At 44.7% G+C, this 19117-nt stretch overlaps 2 protein-coding genes across 2 annotated transcripts; both read left to right on the forward strand.

Moving 5' to 3' along the window:
- The first annotated feature begins 843 nt into the window (after positions 1 to 843).
- On the forward strand, positions 844 to 16352 carry LOC131667053 (apolipophorins). The gene is made up of 15 exons (XM_058940232.1): positions 844 to 1060; positions 4287 to 4313; positions 4396 to 4580; positions 4685 to 4867; positions 4994 to 9550; positions 9631 to 10143; positions 10217 to 10904; positions 10978 to 11172; positions 11248 to 12950; positions 13016 to 13504; positions 13581 to 13951; positions 14045 to 14383; positions 14454 to 14793; positions 14878 to 15123; positions 15661 to 16352. The coding sequence occupies exons 1-15, from the start codon at positions 973 to 975 to the stop codon at positions 15886 to 15888; spliced, it is 10152 nt and encodes a 3383-aa protein (XP_058796215.1). The 5' UTR covers positions 844 to 972; the 3' UTR covers positions 15889 to 16352.
- Positions 16353 to 16442: 90 nt separating this feature from the next.
- On the forward strand, positions 16443 to 18640 carry LOC131666982 (radial spoke head 14 homolog). Its single transcript, XM_058940132.1, has 8 exons — positions 16443 to 16530; positions 16611 to 16762; positions 16853 to 16971; positions 17333 to 17562; positions 17619 to 17689; positions 17751 to 17981; positions 18267 to 18419; positions 18491 to 18640. Exons 1-8 carry the CDS (start codon positions 16443 to 16445, stop codon positions 18638 to 18640), a joined length of 1194 nt encoding a protein of 397 aa, XP_058796115.1.
- The last annotated feature ends 477 nt before the right edge of the window (positions 18641 to 19117 follow it).

A 19117-nucleotide genomic window follows, 5' to 3' on the forward strand; every position in this document is an offset into this window, starting at 1 on the left:
GAAATTTAAATATATCAATTTCCCAATCTTCGGTCTTTGACATTCACAAAGGCAATCTCAAAGCAGAACGATCGCATTGAAAATACAGCGCTTCTGGTTGTCAGCGAGGGTGAGAAGGAAGACGAGATTTCCAAAAACCAACAAAGGAAAGGTAAGGAAAGCACCGAACGTAAGTGATACAAAGAAAAGTTCCTTGGACAGATTGTCCGCGCAGGATTACAGCAAGCCAGAGCTTTCTTTCGGCGCGCGTCGAGATTAACGGCAACTATCGCGCATCGAGATTCCGAATCGACGGAGCAACGGCGGTCACCATATGCTCGAGGGAACCGAACGAATTTCGATCGCGTTCGATATTCAGCAGGCAGGATCGCGCGATTTTGGTGGCGCCAGGCGCCCGTGGCATTTAAGTCGAAAATGAAGAAAAGCAAACGAACGGAACGAAATGAACGACAGCGGAGAAACAGAGCTCGCGGACAAAGGAACCTCCGTGCACGCGCAAGGAGACACAACGGAAAATGAAAAAAAAAAAAAAAAAAAAAAAAAAAAAAAAAAAAAAAGAACGAACTACTGCGTAGATGCAGGGGACCTCCCTTTAAAGCGGGACAAAGAGTCTTTGGGAAACCTGGTAAACATCGGGTCGGGGCCCCCCCTTAGCGTTTTCGAACGCTGCACGGGCGAGGGGTAAGTAACAGTCGTCATCCGCGAGCGCGCGAGAGAGGGAGGGAGAGTGAGCGAGGGCACCCGCACACAAAGAAGGCGAGCACGTATCGCGGGGCCTTGGTGGTGGGGAAACGAGAGCATAAAAGCCCGTCCGCCAGAAAAGCCAGCCGCTGTGGTGTTCTCGTACCCCGCGACTGACAGACTATACGGGAAGAGAGCGAGAGAAGAGCGAGCGAGCCGCACTGTTTGTTGTTCGTTTGCGACGGCAATAACGCTCGAGTCGAATCCTGGAAGACTTGTAATCGTCGAAGCATGGCGCATCCACCCCGGCTCGTCACCGCGGGTCTCCTTGCCTGCTGCTACCTCTTTTTGTTCCTGTCTGTGCCCACCGCGTCGGCAAGTGAGTACCTCTCGCTATCGTCTTTCAATTTCTTCTTCTTCTCTCCTCTCTTTGCTTTTTGCCAATAGCTCGCCGATTTGTCCTTCCCCTGCCCTGCCGTCGTCTGCTTTTCGCCTACCCCGTGCTTTACCCGCGCGCTTAATGAGGAAGTACTCGATTCACGCGATGCCCCCGGCGATTCACGAGGACTTCTTCAATTGATGTTGTTTTAAATTCGACTATTATTTGCGCCGCGTGACGACCGCGCGCCCAAGGCACGCACGCCGCGCTCTTCCACGGCCGACTCTTTCGCTGAGCGTCGCCCGTCGAGCCGACGTTGCGGTGACTCCGCGACCAACTTACTTGATTTTCCTTTCGAGTCTACAGCTCATCTTTGCGATACCGTCGTTCGTCAATTATTTCGTTGCCCCGATTTTCTAAACCGTTTATCAGCGGCATTGCTTATCGTTAATTTTCTTTCGAAAGCAATAACGAGCGACGAAAGTCGCGCTTCGACACGCAGCTCGACGAAAGCAGAGAAGCTTCCCTTTGTTTTGATCACCACTGAAAAGCAAGTCTATCCGTTTAATTGAGGTACCGGGCTATTGACCTGCGCGGCTAAAGGGGCCGTTACGAGTGCGTTGAGAAAAAAAGAAAAGGAGGGAGAACGAAAGCCGCGGACGGGGGCGGAGGAAAATTCAATCTCCCTGAACTTTAAAAACTGCCGGCTAATTCGCGCGCGCGAAATTGCCGGGGAAAGGCCAAAATTTACGACTGGGCCATTATCAAGGCAAATTTGAAGTTGCCAGCGCCGCGCCGCGCCGCTACCGAGACTGTTGATTAAAGTACATTCGACCTCGTCGCGCTCGCGTTTCTTGTTACGGGCGCGGCGGGGGAGGGGGGGGGGGGGCGCCTGCCGAAACGGCCGATATCGCCCGATGAAAAAATTTCTCTCGCGCGATAAGTGAAAAGCGGGCGGCGAGAGCGGCTTCGGGAACGCGACGCGGACGGGCGACGAGAGCGAGCGAGCGACCGAGCGTACGAACCCCTCCCTCCCCCGCGCGTTAATGAAATGATTGACCGGACATGCGGCAGATTGACACGGCGTACCCCGAATGGCTCAAATCAATTCGACGCTGCGCGCATGTACGGGGACGATCAAAACGATACGTGTACCTGCATGTCTCTCGTTTATCGAATTTACGCTCGTTTATGTGTACCCAGTTAATCCGTTCCCTGTCCTCGTTCCCCTCGCGCTCGCATTTCAACTCGCCTCCTCCCCTGTCTTCGGCACTTAATTAGTCGTTCTGTAGCCGTGTACTTTTTCCACGCTCTTCTTTATTATTCGCGTCAATTGTAACGCGCATGTACGATGCCTCTGTCTCCCTCGCTTCATTGTTATCGATACATTTTGTTTGTTCGCCAAAGGATTAATCGACTTGCTTATACATAAAGTGCAAAGTTCGTTCTACGAGTTTGTGTGTGTGTGTGCGTGTGTGTGTGTGTGTGCGCGTGGCAGATAGCATTTCGCGGAATGATTTCGGGATGTAAGATGTACATTGCACAAAATTATTAGATAAGAAACGTTGCACTTAACAATTCTGAACATGCTCAATTCAAACTTTTATAAAAATTCCATTACCACGTTTACGGCAACAATTTTCGTTGAGTCTCGACTGCTATTTGATTTTACGGGGGAAACGTAAAAAATTCTTTTTACGAGTTGAATTCTTGGAAATCGACACACCGTGGGTCTGCTCTTGATGAAACAAAAAAAAATAATCTCAAAGTAGAGATAATCCGGCTACTCGTTTTTGTATTACGAACTTTCGCGAGATAACGGAGCGGAAAGTTTGTCGAGCCACTAAAGTAACATTAGTATTACGCGCACTCGGAATAAAATTTAATTAGCTCTCGCGTTCAAGTGCGTAGGTCATGATCTTTTTTCTTCTCCTTCTCTCGCGCAAATGGAAATTCTTTTTGTTTTTATTACAATGCGCAAGAATGAGCCGGGTCTCCGTGTGGCCGCGTGTAACAATGAATTATTGTATATCCCGCGTAAAAATTTTCATGTCTCGTAAAAGGATTGCCGCGTAAAATGTTGCTTTACCACGCAGCACTTACTCGTACGTGCAATAAAAAAAACCCGTATACAGCGTAATCCGAGGCAAATTTAATCTGCAAGCACGCCGATCGGCGATTGAAGCGAAAAAACAATTCGTGTAGGTATACGAAGCTTAGAAAGGGCAATGAAGCAACGCGTTGATAAGGCTGTTATATCGCATAGAAATTGATTACGAGAGACATTTCGTCGGGTCGTGAACTTTTCTAAAATAAAAACTTCGTGTAGGAGGCTGATGAGGGAGTTTGCCTTGTTGGTGAGCAGTGTCGCTATACCGATATCTTAAGTCTACTTGGACATGTCAATAGAGCAGTGAATCTTTCTTTCTATCATCGATTATCACTGCTGATTCACAAGACATACTTTACGCGTTTTCCGATTTTACAGAAACACCATCAAGAGTTTTTTCTAAAGCTCTGTCTTTGGTTTTTTTAAGATTATTCTTTCTTTAAGATTAGTCTTTTATTACATTAAAAATGTACAAACATCAAGTCGTTCCACATTCGGCACAAACCTTAAAGCTCACAAATATCCAGATATTTCGCAAAATCAATCAGTCGACATTCAATCGTCTTTGGCAGTTTCGATAATATTGGCGTATTTTTTCTTTAAATTTCTCTCCCGACAGTTTATTTATGCGCAATCATCGGCACCGATAAGCACACGAATAATAGTAAACATGTAAATGACGATACGTACGAGTATTTTATTCAGCGTTAATCTTAATTTATTTGAGCGTGATTTTTTTTAAACTCCCCGTTTCACGCATGAACGCAGCATCACCGCGATTGCGGGTTACACGGAGGCTCTTTTATCACTTTTATCGGCCACGACCCAACCACGAACTTCTTTTGCTTATCAATGCATAAATATAATTTTTCTCGTCTTCTTTCGCTCAAATAATCACACTCGAGCTCATCCAAGATTAATTGCCAATATTTTTTTTTTCACGTTGAACGTCTTGTCGCTCTTTCTTAATTTTCTTTGAATCCATGCAGAATTGGGGGTACGCATCTGAAATTTCTTATAGCTTGTCTTGCCTCCATACTGTAATATTCTTTAATAATATTATTGTCATGTAAAAAAAATACACTTTTTAAATGTTTCTTTTATTGCAATTTTCAGACAAATGCACAGTCGGTTGCCATGGAAGTAAGTATCATTTTGTAGCGTACACTTTTTAAACAGTAAGAGTTCGCGAGTATTTACTCAAATATCGAATAAAAAATTCTAGTGCACTCTGATGCGTCGTACAAAGAAGGCCAGACGTACACGTACGCGTTAGAAGGTACGTCAGTAACATCAGTTAGCGAGGGTCAAGGAGAGGCTACGCTAAAGCTCAAAGCCGATGTTGAATTGTCCGTAAAGCCCGACTGCATCAGGCAGATCAGGCTAAAGAATGTCCAAGTAAACGGAGCCGTAAGTATAGAATCTTAATTGTTTGTGTGTTAAATTTCGAAAAACTCTTTTGAGAAGATTTGCTAAATAAATACACGCGCATGTTCGCGAATGATGATATACAGAACGTGGCTCAGCAAGACCTTGAGAAGCACGCACTCCAGTTCAACTACCACCATGGGCACATAGACACGGAGTTGTGCGCCGAACCGGCGGACTCTCAAGCCTCAATTAACATCAAAAGGGCCGTAATCTCTCTGTTCCAGTCCTCGGTTGCACAAGAGGAAGGCTCCACGAGCAGACATGAGGCATGTATTTAGTCTCTCTCTCTCTCTCTCTCTCCTACTCTCTTTTCCTCTTCAGCCAATTCACGGCGCATTATTAAAGTCCGTCATAGATATATAATTTAAAACGTTTTCGTTCTGTCCTTTCAGATTGACGTCCTCGGTGGCTGTGTCACCGATTTCAACTTCGCCAAAGAAGGCGACCACCAGCTCGTAACAAAGTACCGTGACCTTAACCACTGTTCGAATAGAGAAAATATCAAGCAAGGTCTATTCTCTGGAATCACCAACCAAAACGCAGGACTTCAATCTCTGCCAATCATCAATGCCCACCAGAAGGTCGAGCAACGTTTCAAGAACGGAGTCCTCGACAAGGCTGTGTCCACCGAAACTTACAAACTCCGGCCGTTTAGCAATGGAGAAGCCGGCGCCAAGACTGTCGTCGAGACTGTGCTCACCTTCAAGGGCCAAAAAGGCGATAGCCCCACTGCTCCAGTATCAGTACCAAAGTCCCTTATCTTTGAAGCTCCCCATGTCGTCGTCAAATCCTCGGTCGAAAGTATCGAGAAGGCTCTTCAGGCCATACACAAGGATGATCATGAGGCTGTCAAGTCCGATGAAGCCAAAAAATTCTCTGAGCTCATCAGAGTTCTCCGTACAAGCAGTAAGAAAGACATTCTCACCGTTTACCACAGAATCAAGGCTGGTGCCGGTTTCGACAAGGAGCGCGACAAGAAGGCACTCCTCGATGCACTTTACCGCACCGGAACTGGTGAAGCTGCCGAGGTCGTCGTTGAACTCATCAAAAACAAGGAGATCACTTCCTTGCAGTCGCTGATGTATTATGCCAGTCTTGCTTTTATTCAGCATGTCAATCTTCCATCTGTCACTGCCATCTCTACTCTTTTGGATCAACCCAATCTCTCGCGCATTGGATACCTCGGAATCGGTCAAATTATTGGTAGATTTTGCAGCCAACACGCGTGCGAAAATGTTCCCGAGATCAAGAGTGCAATTGAAAAAATTTCTGCGAAGGTCAAGGATGGCAAAGCTAACAACCGTCAAGATGAAGATATCATCATTGCCGCTCTCAAGGGTCTTGGTAATGCCAAATATATGGACGAAAGTACTCAAACCAAACTGGCCAATATTGCTACCGATAAAATGGTACGTAACCGCATTCGTGTTGCTGCCATCGAAGCCCTGCCAACCAAGTGCGCCATGAAATGGAAGAGTACCCTCGCTAAGAGCTTTACTGATCAGGAGGAAGACAGCGAAATCAGGATCAAGATTTACCTGTCTTACATCGCTTGCCCGTGCAATAAGGTCGTTGGTATCGTCAAAGACACTCTCGATAAAGAAAGGATATACCAGGTTGGTTCCTTCATTCAGAGTCACTTAAGGAATCTTCGCGCTACTGCTGATCCTTATAAACAGAACGCCAAAGCTTACTTTGGTCAGATAAGACCACGCACCAAGTTCCCCGAAGACTTTCGCAAGTTTTCTGCCAATGATGAAATTTCATACGACATTAATGCGTTCGGTTTCGCTTCCACTGCTGAAAGCAACGTAATTTTTAGTCAAAACAGTTTCGTACCACGCTCAGCTAGTGTCAATCTTACCACCGAAATTTTTGGTCACTCATTCAACTTCTTCGAGTTAAATGCACGCGCTGAAAATCTTGACCGTATGATTGAACACTTCTTTGGACCCAAGGGTGTCATTCCCAGTCAAAAACCGGCTAACGTCGTGCGCGACGGTATCGTCGAGCTCACCGGTCTTTCGAAGTATATTAAAGAGCGCCTTGAGAAAAGCGCGCGCGGAAAACGTGAAGTCAAACAAGCCGATCTCGACAAATTCGCAAAGGGTGTTCAACTTCGCACTAAGGAAGTTGATGAAGATTTAGATCTTGACTTGTCTATCAAGCTCTTCGGCGTTGAACTTGCCTTCTTGAGTTTCGGTGGATCGGATCAGAAATACACTGCCCAACAGATTGTCGATAAGATCTTTGATCACTTTGATCAAAGCGTCAACAAACTCAAGAACCTCAACTACGACATTGAAAATCACGTTCATTTTCTCGATGCTGAATTTGTTTACCCGACTGGTTTGGGTATAGCTCTCAACCTTGGAATTGCTGGTTCTAGCGTCATCCGTTCCAAAACTCACAGCAAAATCGACATTCCATCAATCCTTCAAGATCCCAAGAATGCAGCTATCAAGATTGCTGTTGAGCCAAGCGCTTCCATCGAATTCGTTGGAGACCTGAAAGTCACAGACGGTTTCGGTACTGAATCTGGTATGAGAGTCGTTACCACTCTTCACACTGCTACTGGCTTTGATCTCAATGTCAAAGTCCTCGATGGTAATGGTGTCGACATCACCTTGGGCGTGCCAAAGAGAAAGCAAGAGATAATAAGGGTGTCCAGTGATGTTCTCTATAACAACGGTAAGGTAGACAAATATATGCCCGTCAAGTTCAGTAAAGGCGTTGAGCGCGAGGCCTGTTTTGAGCAGTTCAATGCTCCTTTGGGACTTACCATTTGTGGTCACCTTTCTTATCCGTACGAAAACTTTGCTATTATGCAAAAGAAACCGTTCTATCCTCTGAATGGGCCTGCCAAGTTTTATGTCACTATTGAGAACAACGATGTCTCAAGCTACCATCTTAAAGCGTTCGCCAAGAAAGGCTACGAGAACCACGACTATGCATTTGAATTCCTTGTGGAAACACCCAATAGCCGAACCAACCGATATATTAAACTTGCCGGACAAGCTACTCTCGCACCTCTGCCAAGAGCCAAAATTGAATTTGACTCACCCATTAAAAAGGCTTCGGCTGAGGCCGTTATCAATGCAGATGCTAAGGAACACAGTTTCTCTGTTACTGTAAAGAATGATAACACTGCATATTTCACTCGCATTGGAGTAGAAAGTGTGGGCGGTAACAAGTACAAGCCTGTTCTTGAGTACAAGGTTCCCGAACAGCTTCAAAAACTTGCAGGCAAAGCGGGAGACCAGAGTACCGAAGTAAAGGGGACTGTAGAAGTTGCAGATCACGACGGCGGTAAAAAGTATGTTTTCAATGATGTACAACTGCTAGCCAACGGCCATAAAATTTTGGGTCTTGATGGTAATGCTGCTTCTACACCCAAAGCACTCGATGTTGACTTGAATCTCAGCTATGCTGATGACAAGGTTGGAATCAAGGTTGATGGAAAGAAACTCGCCCCGAAACATTACACTTTAACTGCCTCCATTATACCGTCCAAGAGTCCATCTGCTTCATTGGGGGTTGACTGGGAGCTCAACATTCAGAAATCGACAATTGACCACAAGCTTTCCTTAACTCAGGGTGCTGATCTCAAGTCTGAGACTGACCGTCTCAAACTTGACCAGCATGCCGAATTTGATAGTAATGTAGAGAAATTTATCTTGTCTGCCAAGAACAAACTCACTTACCCACGAGTAGGTTTAGTGGCTGAGCTCAACGGTGAAGTTACTAAAAAGACTCTTAAATATGATGCCGAACTTAAGTACGGTAAATTTAAGTTTGGCTCTGAACTGGATGCTAAAATCAATCAAAACAAACCAGGTGATTATGCCATCGATTTCGAAGCTGAGGTTTTGGAAAACAAGCTTGAGTTTGACGCTAAGAAGACTGTTCTGGATGAATTCAAGAGTAAATATGAAAACTCGCTGAAAATGACTCCCGGCGGTACTTACAAAGCTGATGCTGATATTAAATGGCAAGTAAAGAAAAACGATATCGACGTTAGAGTCGATGCTGATTTGGGTTTCAACAACAAAAAGCTGAAGTTAGACTCTGGATTAATAGCCAAACCAGATAACATTGACAACCATGTACAATTGCTCGCTAATGGAGTTAAGTACCTAGACTATAATTTGAAGATTAACCGCGGTTCTAGCCATAACGGTAATCTCCTTTTCAACTTGAAGAGTTATTTATTGGCTAACGGCCAGTTCTCCTACCAGAACGGTAAAGGTAACGGTAACCTCAATATTGACATTCCTAAAATTAGTAGAAAAATCAAGGGAACTGGTGACATTACCATTAGTGGTAGCACACACGCCGGTAACTTTGAACTTGCTTACGATGCTGAAAAAGATCCCAACAAGAAGATTAAGATCAGTACTGTTACTGATTTCACCAAATCATCTATCGAATCGAAGAATATCATTGAAATTCTAACCTATAAGACCGAAGTCGATTTCAAGGGCAAGCATGCTGGTAGCCTGATGAATGGGCATCAAGAACTTGAAGCTAGCGTTACTTTACCAAATGGACGCTACGTTTCTTTAAAAGGAGATCGTACTGTTGCCAAAAAAGACGAAAATATCGACGTCAACGCGCACTTTGAACTTGCCGATCACAAAACCAAGGGTAACGAAATCAAAAAAATTATTGGTAACGCCAAGGGAACTGTATTCAACTTGAAGAACTATCTTTTTGATCTTTCCTACGACCTCAAATACGTTCACTCTGATGGCAAACATTTATCTGGCAAAATCGTTCTTAAACATACCGCTCAGCCAAATTCTGACAAAAAGTCAGCTACCGTTGACATTACGGGATCTGGAAGCTTGATTTCCACTTCGCATAATGCCCATGTTACTGTTGTTTATGATCCAGAAAATATTTCATTCAAAGGTTTGGCTTCTAGAGGCAATGACTTGTCTATAAAGGTAAGTTTTTTTTATGTAATGAATTATATGCAAATCTGTGCTACTATTCTTAACATTTATGGAGAATCATCAAATTATAGAGCAACATTGACATTGTTCACGGAAACCATGTTGACAAACCACACACCATCAAAGGTATAGTCGAAGCTAAATTACCCAGCGAAAAATTGAAAAATATCAAATTTGAAATAGATGAAACAATTCTTGATAAAAAAGACGATGACGGTGTTTTTGAATATTCTAAATCCAAGACTCTCACTTATAACGATGACAAAACGATTAAGCTTAACGTCAGATACAAACACTCCGGGAATATGAACTTCGATGACTTGGGCAGATTTAAGCGTTCATATACTGCTAATCTTAAGATATTGGACAAACCTGCGCTCACCATAACCGAGGAATATGATCACGATTTAACCGGAGATACAAAGAAAGCTCATGAGAAGGGTAGTATCAAATTTGGAGATAAGGAAGTAACTGGTGATGTTCAAGCTCAATGGAGCCCTGAATTCAACAAGATTGGTATCAACGGTAAATTCACAACACCGATCGAGAAATTGAAGAACATTGACTTGCAGCTTAACCATAAGGTGACTATCACAAAAATGACATGCTTATGTACTATAAGAAAACAATTAAATTTAATGCATACAATTTTTATAGCACGATGACAAATCAAGAAAAACTGACGTCACTGCTACAGTCGACGGCGTTAAATATACTCAATCTACAGAAATTATCTTGGAAGGAACCCCTGGCATTCACCTCATTTTCACTTGTCCAGCTGGAACAACTGAACTGTTTGCCAAGTTCAAGACTCTTGGAGAGAACGAATACTCTGGTGAATACAAATTAAGCACACCAAAAGGATTCGTTGCCGTTGACGGACACGTCAAACTCGATAGCGTCGACGACTTTGTTCTAAGCGTCAACTTTGATAGTGACAAGTTCAAGTACCGCAAGATGCACGTTGAAGTTGCTAATATGCCAAACTCTCAAGATGGTAGAAGAATTTTTGTTACGGTTACCAGTGAAGGCAAGAACCTTGTTACTGGCAGTACTAACTACAAAAGGCACGAGGAAGAAAAGAAGGTTACCCTCGAGGGTAACGGAAGCCTGCAAATCGGCGAAAATACCAGGAGCTCTTCCTTCAAATACGTTCGTAAACAACTGACCAAGGAAACCGATAAGGAAGTCGGAGTTGCCATTATGCTCAATGCTAGTTTTGGACCATCAGCTATTGTTGGTGAACTGAAACTGTCCGACAAGGAGGTGCACGTATTCAACAGCTACTGCGAACAGAGCAAGGACTGCGCTAACTTTAAACTGCACTCAACTCTTGACACTGACCGTAAGACTTTCTTCTTAGCTGAACAATAATATCAACTTTGAATAAAATTTAATCAAAATGAAATTGATTTCAGACGTATCTCATTTCAATAACAACTTGCAAGTGGAAGTCAATCTTAAGAAATTCAACGTGCCTGTTGAATTTGGCATTCAAGCCAGCACTAAATACAGCGACTTTTCATTTGACCACCAAGCTAATCTTTATCTACACTCTTCCAAGGATCGTACTCAGTACACTTATCACGTATATAGCAACAAGCGCGAATCTGGTATGTTTGATTATTCACAAAGACCATTTGAGTAATGAACGATTTATAAATAGATTGAAAATATAATATTTATAGCTGCTGTCTTGTCACTCCCAAGCCGTGAGTTAGCTATTGTTGCTTTCCATGACTTGCCTGCCAATAAACACTCTGGAGCTTACAAGATCGATATTTCTCTATACCTGGACAGAAAGAATAAGCCTACCGAAAAGACCAGTCTTATTTTCGCAGGAAACGTAAATATCGACAAAAACACTGTCGGCATTAAGGGAGAAGCTAAGTTTGTCTACCCAACTCAGCCAAAGGATATGATCGTCAAGGGAGACCTCAGTGTCAAACCTGGCCAAGAGCAACTGTTTGATGCCAACTTCGACATTGACTTGTTTGCCAACAAGAATGATAAGATCACCGCCACTGCAAAGGTTACTCGTCACGAAGTACCGAAAGGACAAAACGTTACCGCTATTTTTGGCTTGTTCAGCAAGGGTCAGAAATTAGACGTCAAGTCGGACAACCACTTTGCTGTATCTACCAATTCTCTTGATTATGGATCATCTTTCTCTTATACAGATAAGAATCAGAAACCAAAATCTATGGGTGCTTTCTTGCTAGTCAACCCACAACAACTCGATATCGACATCTATTTGCCTAATATACAACTTCTAAAGTCTCACGCTGATATTCATGTTAGCAAAGACCTCCTGAAATATGAAGCTACTAGCCACTTCCTTGGTCATGTTCCAACTTTGTTGGTAATTGAAGTCAAGGATTACAATAGCTTCAAGCTTGACTTTGGTCGCAAAGGAGACAACGACAAGTTTGCCGCTCACGGTAAATTTGTTTTTGGTCAACTTGCTGAACTTCAAGCTGATGATTTCAGAAATGGCAAAAAGAATGAGCTGTTACACGTCTTAATCCACCTTGACGAGAACAAATTCATGAAACCCGACTTTGGATACAATGCAAAGAATATTAAGGAACTCGTTGACCATGTTCGTCACGAGATACGCGAACGTGCTGCTGAGCTCGGTCAGATTGGCAAAACTGTAGGTAATGAAGTCGCTGTTGAATTTGGCGACTTATTTGACCACTTGAAAAAGGCTCAACCAAGTTTGAAGTCGTTAGTTACTTACTATCATGATGAATTAGAAAAACTCAAAAGTGAACTACAGGCTGACGCAACCGTCAAGGAAATCCAAGATATCTTTAATAAGACCTTTGGCGGTATAATCGCTGCCATCACTCAAACTCTTGAACAGTTTGCCGGGCGATTCGAGGATCTCAATAACCAATACAATGAGATCATTCATAAATTGGAGGATGTTGCTAAGACCATTTATCCAAGCCTCGTGCAATCTTTTGAATCAATCGCGAAGGCTGTTATAAGTATTGTGGAAAGTTACGCCAAGTTGGTGACTGTCTTTGCAGAAGCTGCTTTGAAGATCATCAATGAACATCAAAAGGACATTGAGGAGTTGATCGGCGTTGTTTCCGACTTCGCTCAGGACATCGCCAAAATCATTTTCAAGGGTATCAGCCAGATTGAGAAGGAAGTTAAAGAATTCGTGCAACTATTGATACAACAGATCCGAGCTCTACCAGTCTATGAAATGGCCAAAAACCTCTATAGAGAGGCTCTGAACTACAAGCTGCCACCGTACATCATTCAACCAGTCGAAGAGTTCCTTAGTAACGTCAAGAACATTTTGCCTACGCAGGAGCTCAAGGACTTCTTTACTACTCTCTACAGCTACATTCTCAAGCACGTCAAACACGAAAAGGTAATCTATCTTGTAGATAGCAGTAAAAAAGTGAGGTGGGTTTCTAACAATATTTTGTTTGATAGATCGACGACGCAAATGAAGTAAAGAAGATCTACACGCAAGCCCTCAATGCTCTTCGTTCTGTTATCGCATTATTACAGCACCACATTACTGTTGAAAATATGTTCGGTTTCATCGAAGCTCAAATTCCTGTCGACGCGAGCTACCTAAGAAGAATTCCGGGCCTTAGAACTATCCGCTTCTCGATTGTCAAGCTGCTGGTCAACCGTGAACTTCCAACTCTCGCGGAACTTTACTATACCTACAGACCACACCATTATGCTGCAGACACCATTCCTCCAGCCAAAAAAGACGCTTACTTCACCGACGGTGGTTACGTTATCACCTTCGACAGCACTCAATACATCTTCGGAGGTAGTTGCAACTACATTCTCGCTCAGGACGTTGTCGATGGAAACTTTACCGTTGTCGGTGAGTACGCTAATGGCAATCTCGTTAGTGTTACCGTCACCGAGCCTGGCGAGAGCATTACGATCAAGAACAGTGGACACGTAAGTTTTTAAAATGATTCATTATCAATTGGTTTATAATAAATTTATTTATTCATTTTTGTTTTTGTTTAATCAGATTTTGGTCAACAATAAACCAGCCGACTATCCAGCCACGACAAAGAATCTCGATGCCCACATAACTGTACCAATCAGACGTATCAATTCCAAGTATGGTGCCAAGCTCGTTTGTACCACTGGCAGTTCCATGGCCTGCTACCTACGTGTATCCGGATTCTACCACGCTAAGCTTCGTGGTCTGCTTGGAGATGCGAACAATGAACCAGCTGACGACTTTATCCAACCTAATGGAAAGGTTGCCGCCGGTACCGCTGACTTTGTTAACGCTTACAAACTCAACCCATCTTGTGGTGCTGCCACGGTCAAATCTGGCGAGGCTCCACGATCGCCCGTCTGTACCAAGTACTTTACTGGAAAATCATCCCTAAAGTAAGAAAATTAACACTTAAATTGGTGATTTTTTTTATAATTATAAAATTTTAACTTGTAGTATAAAAACGACATTTATTGCTATTCTTTTAGCTCGTGCTTTAACTATGTCGACCCCAAATCGTATCGTGCCGCTTGTGATCAGCTCGTCGCCGATGGTGTCAAGTTCGGAGCTTGCGCAGTTGCCCAAACGTACGTGACAAACTGCTTCATGCAAAACATCTTTATCAATCTGCCCAACGATTGCGTCCAATGCAAAGTTGGCGATGACAACGTCAATGGCGGAGACAGCTTCAGCGTGAAGACACCAAAGAAGCAAGCCGACATTATTTTTGTCGTGGAACAAGAAGCTGACAATGAGAAGGCTTTCAAGACCCTTGTCAAGCCAATGATCAACGAATTGAGGACGGAATTGAAACAGCAAGGAATAACGTAAGTTGAATGGTTAATGTAAAGCATCAATTAATCACGAATGTGTCATTTACATTGAATCGGTTATTAGCGATGTCTTCATCGGTCTCGTCGGTTTCGGCGAAGGCATGGACTACGCCATGCATTACACGTCAAACAATAACATAAACATCGAGGGTGGCGACGTCAACAATATGAAATTCACAAATGCTCGTGAACCCGTGATCACACTGCAAGAAGCCAAGGAAGACAAACAAGGACACAAGAAAGTTGAGTTCCTCAGACAAAGGCTCGCCGTTGAACTTGGTACCTCCAAGATCGCCAATGCCTTTGAAGATGCCATAAGGTATCCATTCAGAGCCGCTGCTTCTAAGGCTGTTATCGGTCTCATTAGCTCGAATTGCGAAAAGAGTGCGTTCTCGCCGATCTCCGTAAGTATATTTTTCACATTAATCCCTTTATATGGCGGAAACACATCATCGGTAGCAATGTTTGGGAAAAAATGTTTCTTGCAGTTCCAAGACTACAAGATGCTTCTTGGCCGTGACATTACCTCGAAAATGGGTCTGACGTACTACCACGTTTCGCCACTAGCCGACCTCGAGGTCTCCGGCAAGCCTGCAAAGACTGTCGTTGGTTATGACGCCGATCAGGTTTACACGTTCGCCGATAACAAGGAGAAACCCCTTAAAGGCAGCTCCGAAATGAAGAGTAACCTGCATCTTGGCCACGGCGACGTTTGCGCTAAATTTGCTGTTAGCGTGAGTATCCTTCATATTTCGCTTACCTGATCAACGTCATCAAGTAAAATTATGAACATTTTAAAATACGATCAATACAGTAATGAGTATAAATTTAGTGCCAATGTTTTCATAAGTGACATTTCAATTATTTAGATGTTTAAAACATTGATTAAAATTTCATATAAACGTTTTCGTTACTGCCGCACACCGCTGCAGATTCCACATCGCCCGCAGCCAAAATTGCCATTAACACGTCATACAGTATTTAATACTCATTCGAGTATTATCTATTTATATGACCGATGGATAATTGAATATTTAGCTTTTCAAGCGCATTGATTCTTCAAACAAATAATTAAAAAAATTATACTTTCGAGCAGACACAATATTCCTAATCCATAACGTTGAATAGAGAGAAAGAGGAATAAAATATCGTATCAATACATAAGAAATCGTGCTGACTCACGTAATAACCCATAAATTATACTCGCAACGACCGTCGCTGTCATAATAAGCCGAATGAAAATAACATTGAAAACCGAAATGCTTTTGCAGACCGGCGGCGCGGCATTCAGCTCGCACAACTTCCTGGAAGCCAAGCCCACTCAGCAGTCCCAATTCATCAAAGTAGCAGCCAGGAAAATCGCCGAAGATTTGACGCAAGTCGAGCTCGAGCAGGACTGCGTTTGCGCCGCCGATACTAGCTACGGTTATACCGCCCAGGTGGTGAGCCGGCCACATTGCAAAGTCACCGCACGCAACGACAAGAGGCACAAGGCCTAAGCTAACACAGCGATATACGACTGACAAAATACGAATTCTCGCTCTCTCATACACGCATTCTCATACTTTGTATTGTTTGTTTTTTTTTTATTGCTACTATTACTACTTTTTTTTTAAACTATTATTATTATTATAATTATTATTATTATTATTATGTCGCGACGGTCGCCTCTCCAAATGTATTGTGTCCCGCGCGTAATGTGTATATATACGACCAGCTTGATGAATATATATTAGAAGAGAGAGATTAAAGCGAGGACTGTCGCGGGTGATTCGGCAAATTTTCTTTTTTCCTGTTTCGACTGAACCTTATTTTTATATATTACAATGAAGCGATAATCCTTGCAACTCAACGCACACAAATGTTTGTTTTTTTTACTGCTATTACCTTGTTCGCCGAGCACTGATTGATACGCGACGACGACACTGTGAACTCTGTGAATAATAAATATTAATAAACAAAATATATATTAAGCTAGTTGTGTTTTGTTTGTCCCGCCTTCGTTTAACCTCCTGAAATTGCTCAGCCGAGTCGAGAAAGAGTGCCAGAGAAAATGTACCCACATCCGGAGCTCAACAGCTACCTGCAAGGTTTCGGCGTTAATTTCCCGAAGAAAGTTCTCAATAGAGCTATCGACAGAGGTGAAGGCAGAACATGTTGGCGGAAAGGGTTTCTCTCTCTCTCTCTCTCTCTCTTTTTATCTCTCTAATGACCTATTTAGCTATGCATGAGAAAGGCGCAGCTTGCGGCGAATCCAAATCGCAGATAATACGCCAACGACGTCTCGTCACTAACCAGCCGCGATTCTACGCACCTCACGTCGACGTCACTCGTGCCAACTGCGCTTACCGACAGCTCGCGCTTCCTAAACTGGTACGTCTTGGTTTCCCTTCCCAGCCAAAGTTTGACCCCCTCGGCGACGATAATGGCACTTGCGAAATGATGAATTGACGATAAATAAAGATGAAAGATTTGAGCAGCGAGGACCGGCTGACAGTGAGGCAAGCAGTGACGACTCTGGCGGATCTCGTAGTAGACCCGGAAACCTTGATAAGAGCTCTAGAAGTCGATATTCTAGAGAGGTGAGAGCGAGCTCTATTGATTTTTCCTCGGTTCACATTTTCTGTACCCTCGCTTGTGTTTCGACTTCATTACGAATATACCGCGCGCGTCGTGACTCTCGATAAATTTATCGCGATTCGCTTTGTCGCCTCGAGCGATGTCGAGTTAATCTGCACTTTTTCCCAGTGGCTTCACTCTGTGAGAAATACGCGAGAAGTAAGTTCGACTGACGGATTTCGAGCGAAATTATAATTTAAAATTGGCGCTGCGAAGGAAGCGCGTTGTTCCTCTCTGCTTCGACAATGAAACCACTGTTCGGGGAGGCGTGAACAACATACTAGTTGTGAAAAAGGCGAAACTGTCGGGGATATTACATTGCAGATTAGCCGATGTGTTGAGCTCGAGCGACCCGTACTTACGCGAGCATGGATTGCTGATTTGCGCGACGATGGCGAATCAGGCGGCCGGAAGGGATGCAATCCGGCAAAACCTGCAGCTCATGGCTAATCTCGCCAAGTGCGTGGGCGATCGTTTAGCCGCCGTGCGCTTACAGGCCGCCGTCACGCTGGAGAATCTGTCCTACGATTACACCGGTGATTGTCCACCCCATGGTATCGTTCGCGCGAGAGTTGCGTTTTTACGCACGACGAGTGCACAACAGTTGCAGATCAGCTGGTCGCGTACGGATTTGTCAAATTATTAACCGAGAGACTCGCGGAAGAGAAGCGCGACGTGCTGGTGAGTGGTAACGGCTTCGTTGCCTCGTTTCGAGATACCTCGTTCATGACAAAACGGCGAGCAGGTCCGCCATCTGAGCACGATGAGGTTGCTACTGCTGCGGAGCACTTGTAAGAGCGAGGCGATCGAAGTCGGAACTTTTGACAGGCTGACGGATCTGCTGCACCGTCGCAGAGACCGGCAAGTTTTGCTCGACACCCTGTCTTGTCTGACGGTCCTCTGCGAAGATCGCCAGGCCAAGATCAAGGCGCTTTGCTTGCACGACAGACTCAAGTGTCTGCTGAACGACGAGGTAAGGCCTACCGCTTCTTAATCTGATTCGCAATCGCCTGCCCTGCCCAATGGACCACCGCGTTCGCGCGATTCGACAAATACATCGGCGGAAACAAAAGCCGCGCGAGAGTCGCTCTTCCGCGTCGGAAAATGCGCACAATGGAATTGCGTGACCTGCGTGGCGCGGTAGACAGCTCGAGACGTAGGCGCCGGCACTTGTGCAGCCGAACTGGCGATCAGCGAGAGGAGCGCTTTTGCGCCTCGTTTACTCGGCGAATACATCGCTATCGTCCGTGACGTGCAGGACGAGTGCATAAACGCGGGAGCGGCTCGGCTGGCCTCGTTCATCAGCATAACGACGCCGGGCAAGCAGCGTCTACTAGACCTTATGCCCGTGCTCCTCCGCATGCTGTCCCGTCCGAAGATCTCGCGAGGACTCCTCCTGCCTGTCATCAAGGCACGTCATTACCGCGAGCCCGAGTTAGTTTGCGCGAATGGCGTCGCGTCTCTGACGCTCGTTTGTTACAGACGCTGACGAATCTCAGCGAAGTACCGCAGGGTCGCCGAACGATGCGCGCCTGCGACGCGACGGTCGCGAACATCGACGTCGCCGAGGATGACGATGTGCTCAACCAGCACAAACGCAGATTGCTGGATGTGATTCGCTGGGAGCCCTGAATAAAGATCGTCGATCCGCGCTGCTGCTCGACTTTAACCACCCCGCACCAGCCGCCTTTGTCATTGCAATTGCGAGCGAGCGAGCGTCAGATAAGCGGTTCCGATTAGTTATTAACTTCGGAACACGTCTACGAAATTCATGATAATTTGCGTCCAAGGCCGAGCAATCATCGAGCGCATTTATCTGCCGCGAACATACGCATACGAGAAGGTCGAACGATGAAGGCGACCGAGGCAAAAACCCACGGAGGGAATCGTTCGTATCTCCCTCGGCCTGTTTCTCGATCGACGCCTTTTCTTCTCCGAGATTTACTTTCGCTGCCTCGATGACTGTTGGACGTGCGCGTCCGTTCGTCTCCTCTTGTTAGTCGGTCATCGCGATGAATCCGAGGCGACAACGAGGGAGCACTTTGTCTTTGCGCCACCAGTGCTTGCTCGAATTCGAAAAGTTGCCTTTACTTTGGCCGGGCGAAGTCA

The sequence above is a fragment of the Phymastichus coffea genome, unplaced genomic scaffold (genome assembly GCF_024137745.1).
Source record: "Phymastichus coffea isolate CEN01 unplaced genomic scaffold, Cenicafe_Pcof_1.1 PCOF00062, whole genome shotgun sequence".
Classification (NCBI taxonomy): domain Eukaryota; kingdom Metazoa; phylum Arthropoda; class Insecta; order Hymenoptera; family Eulophidae; genus Phymastichus; species Phymastichus coffea.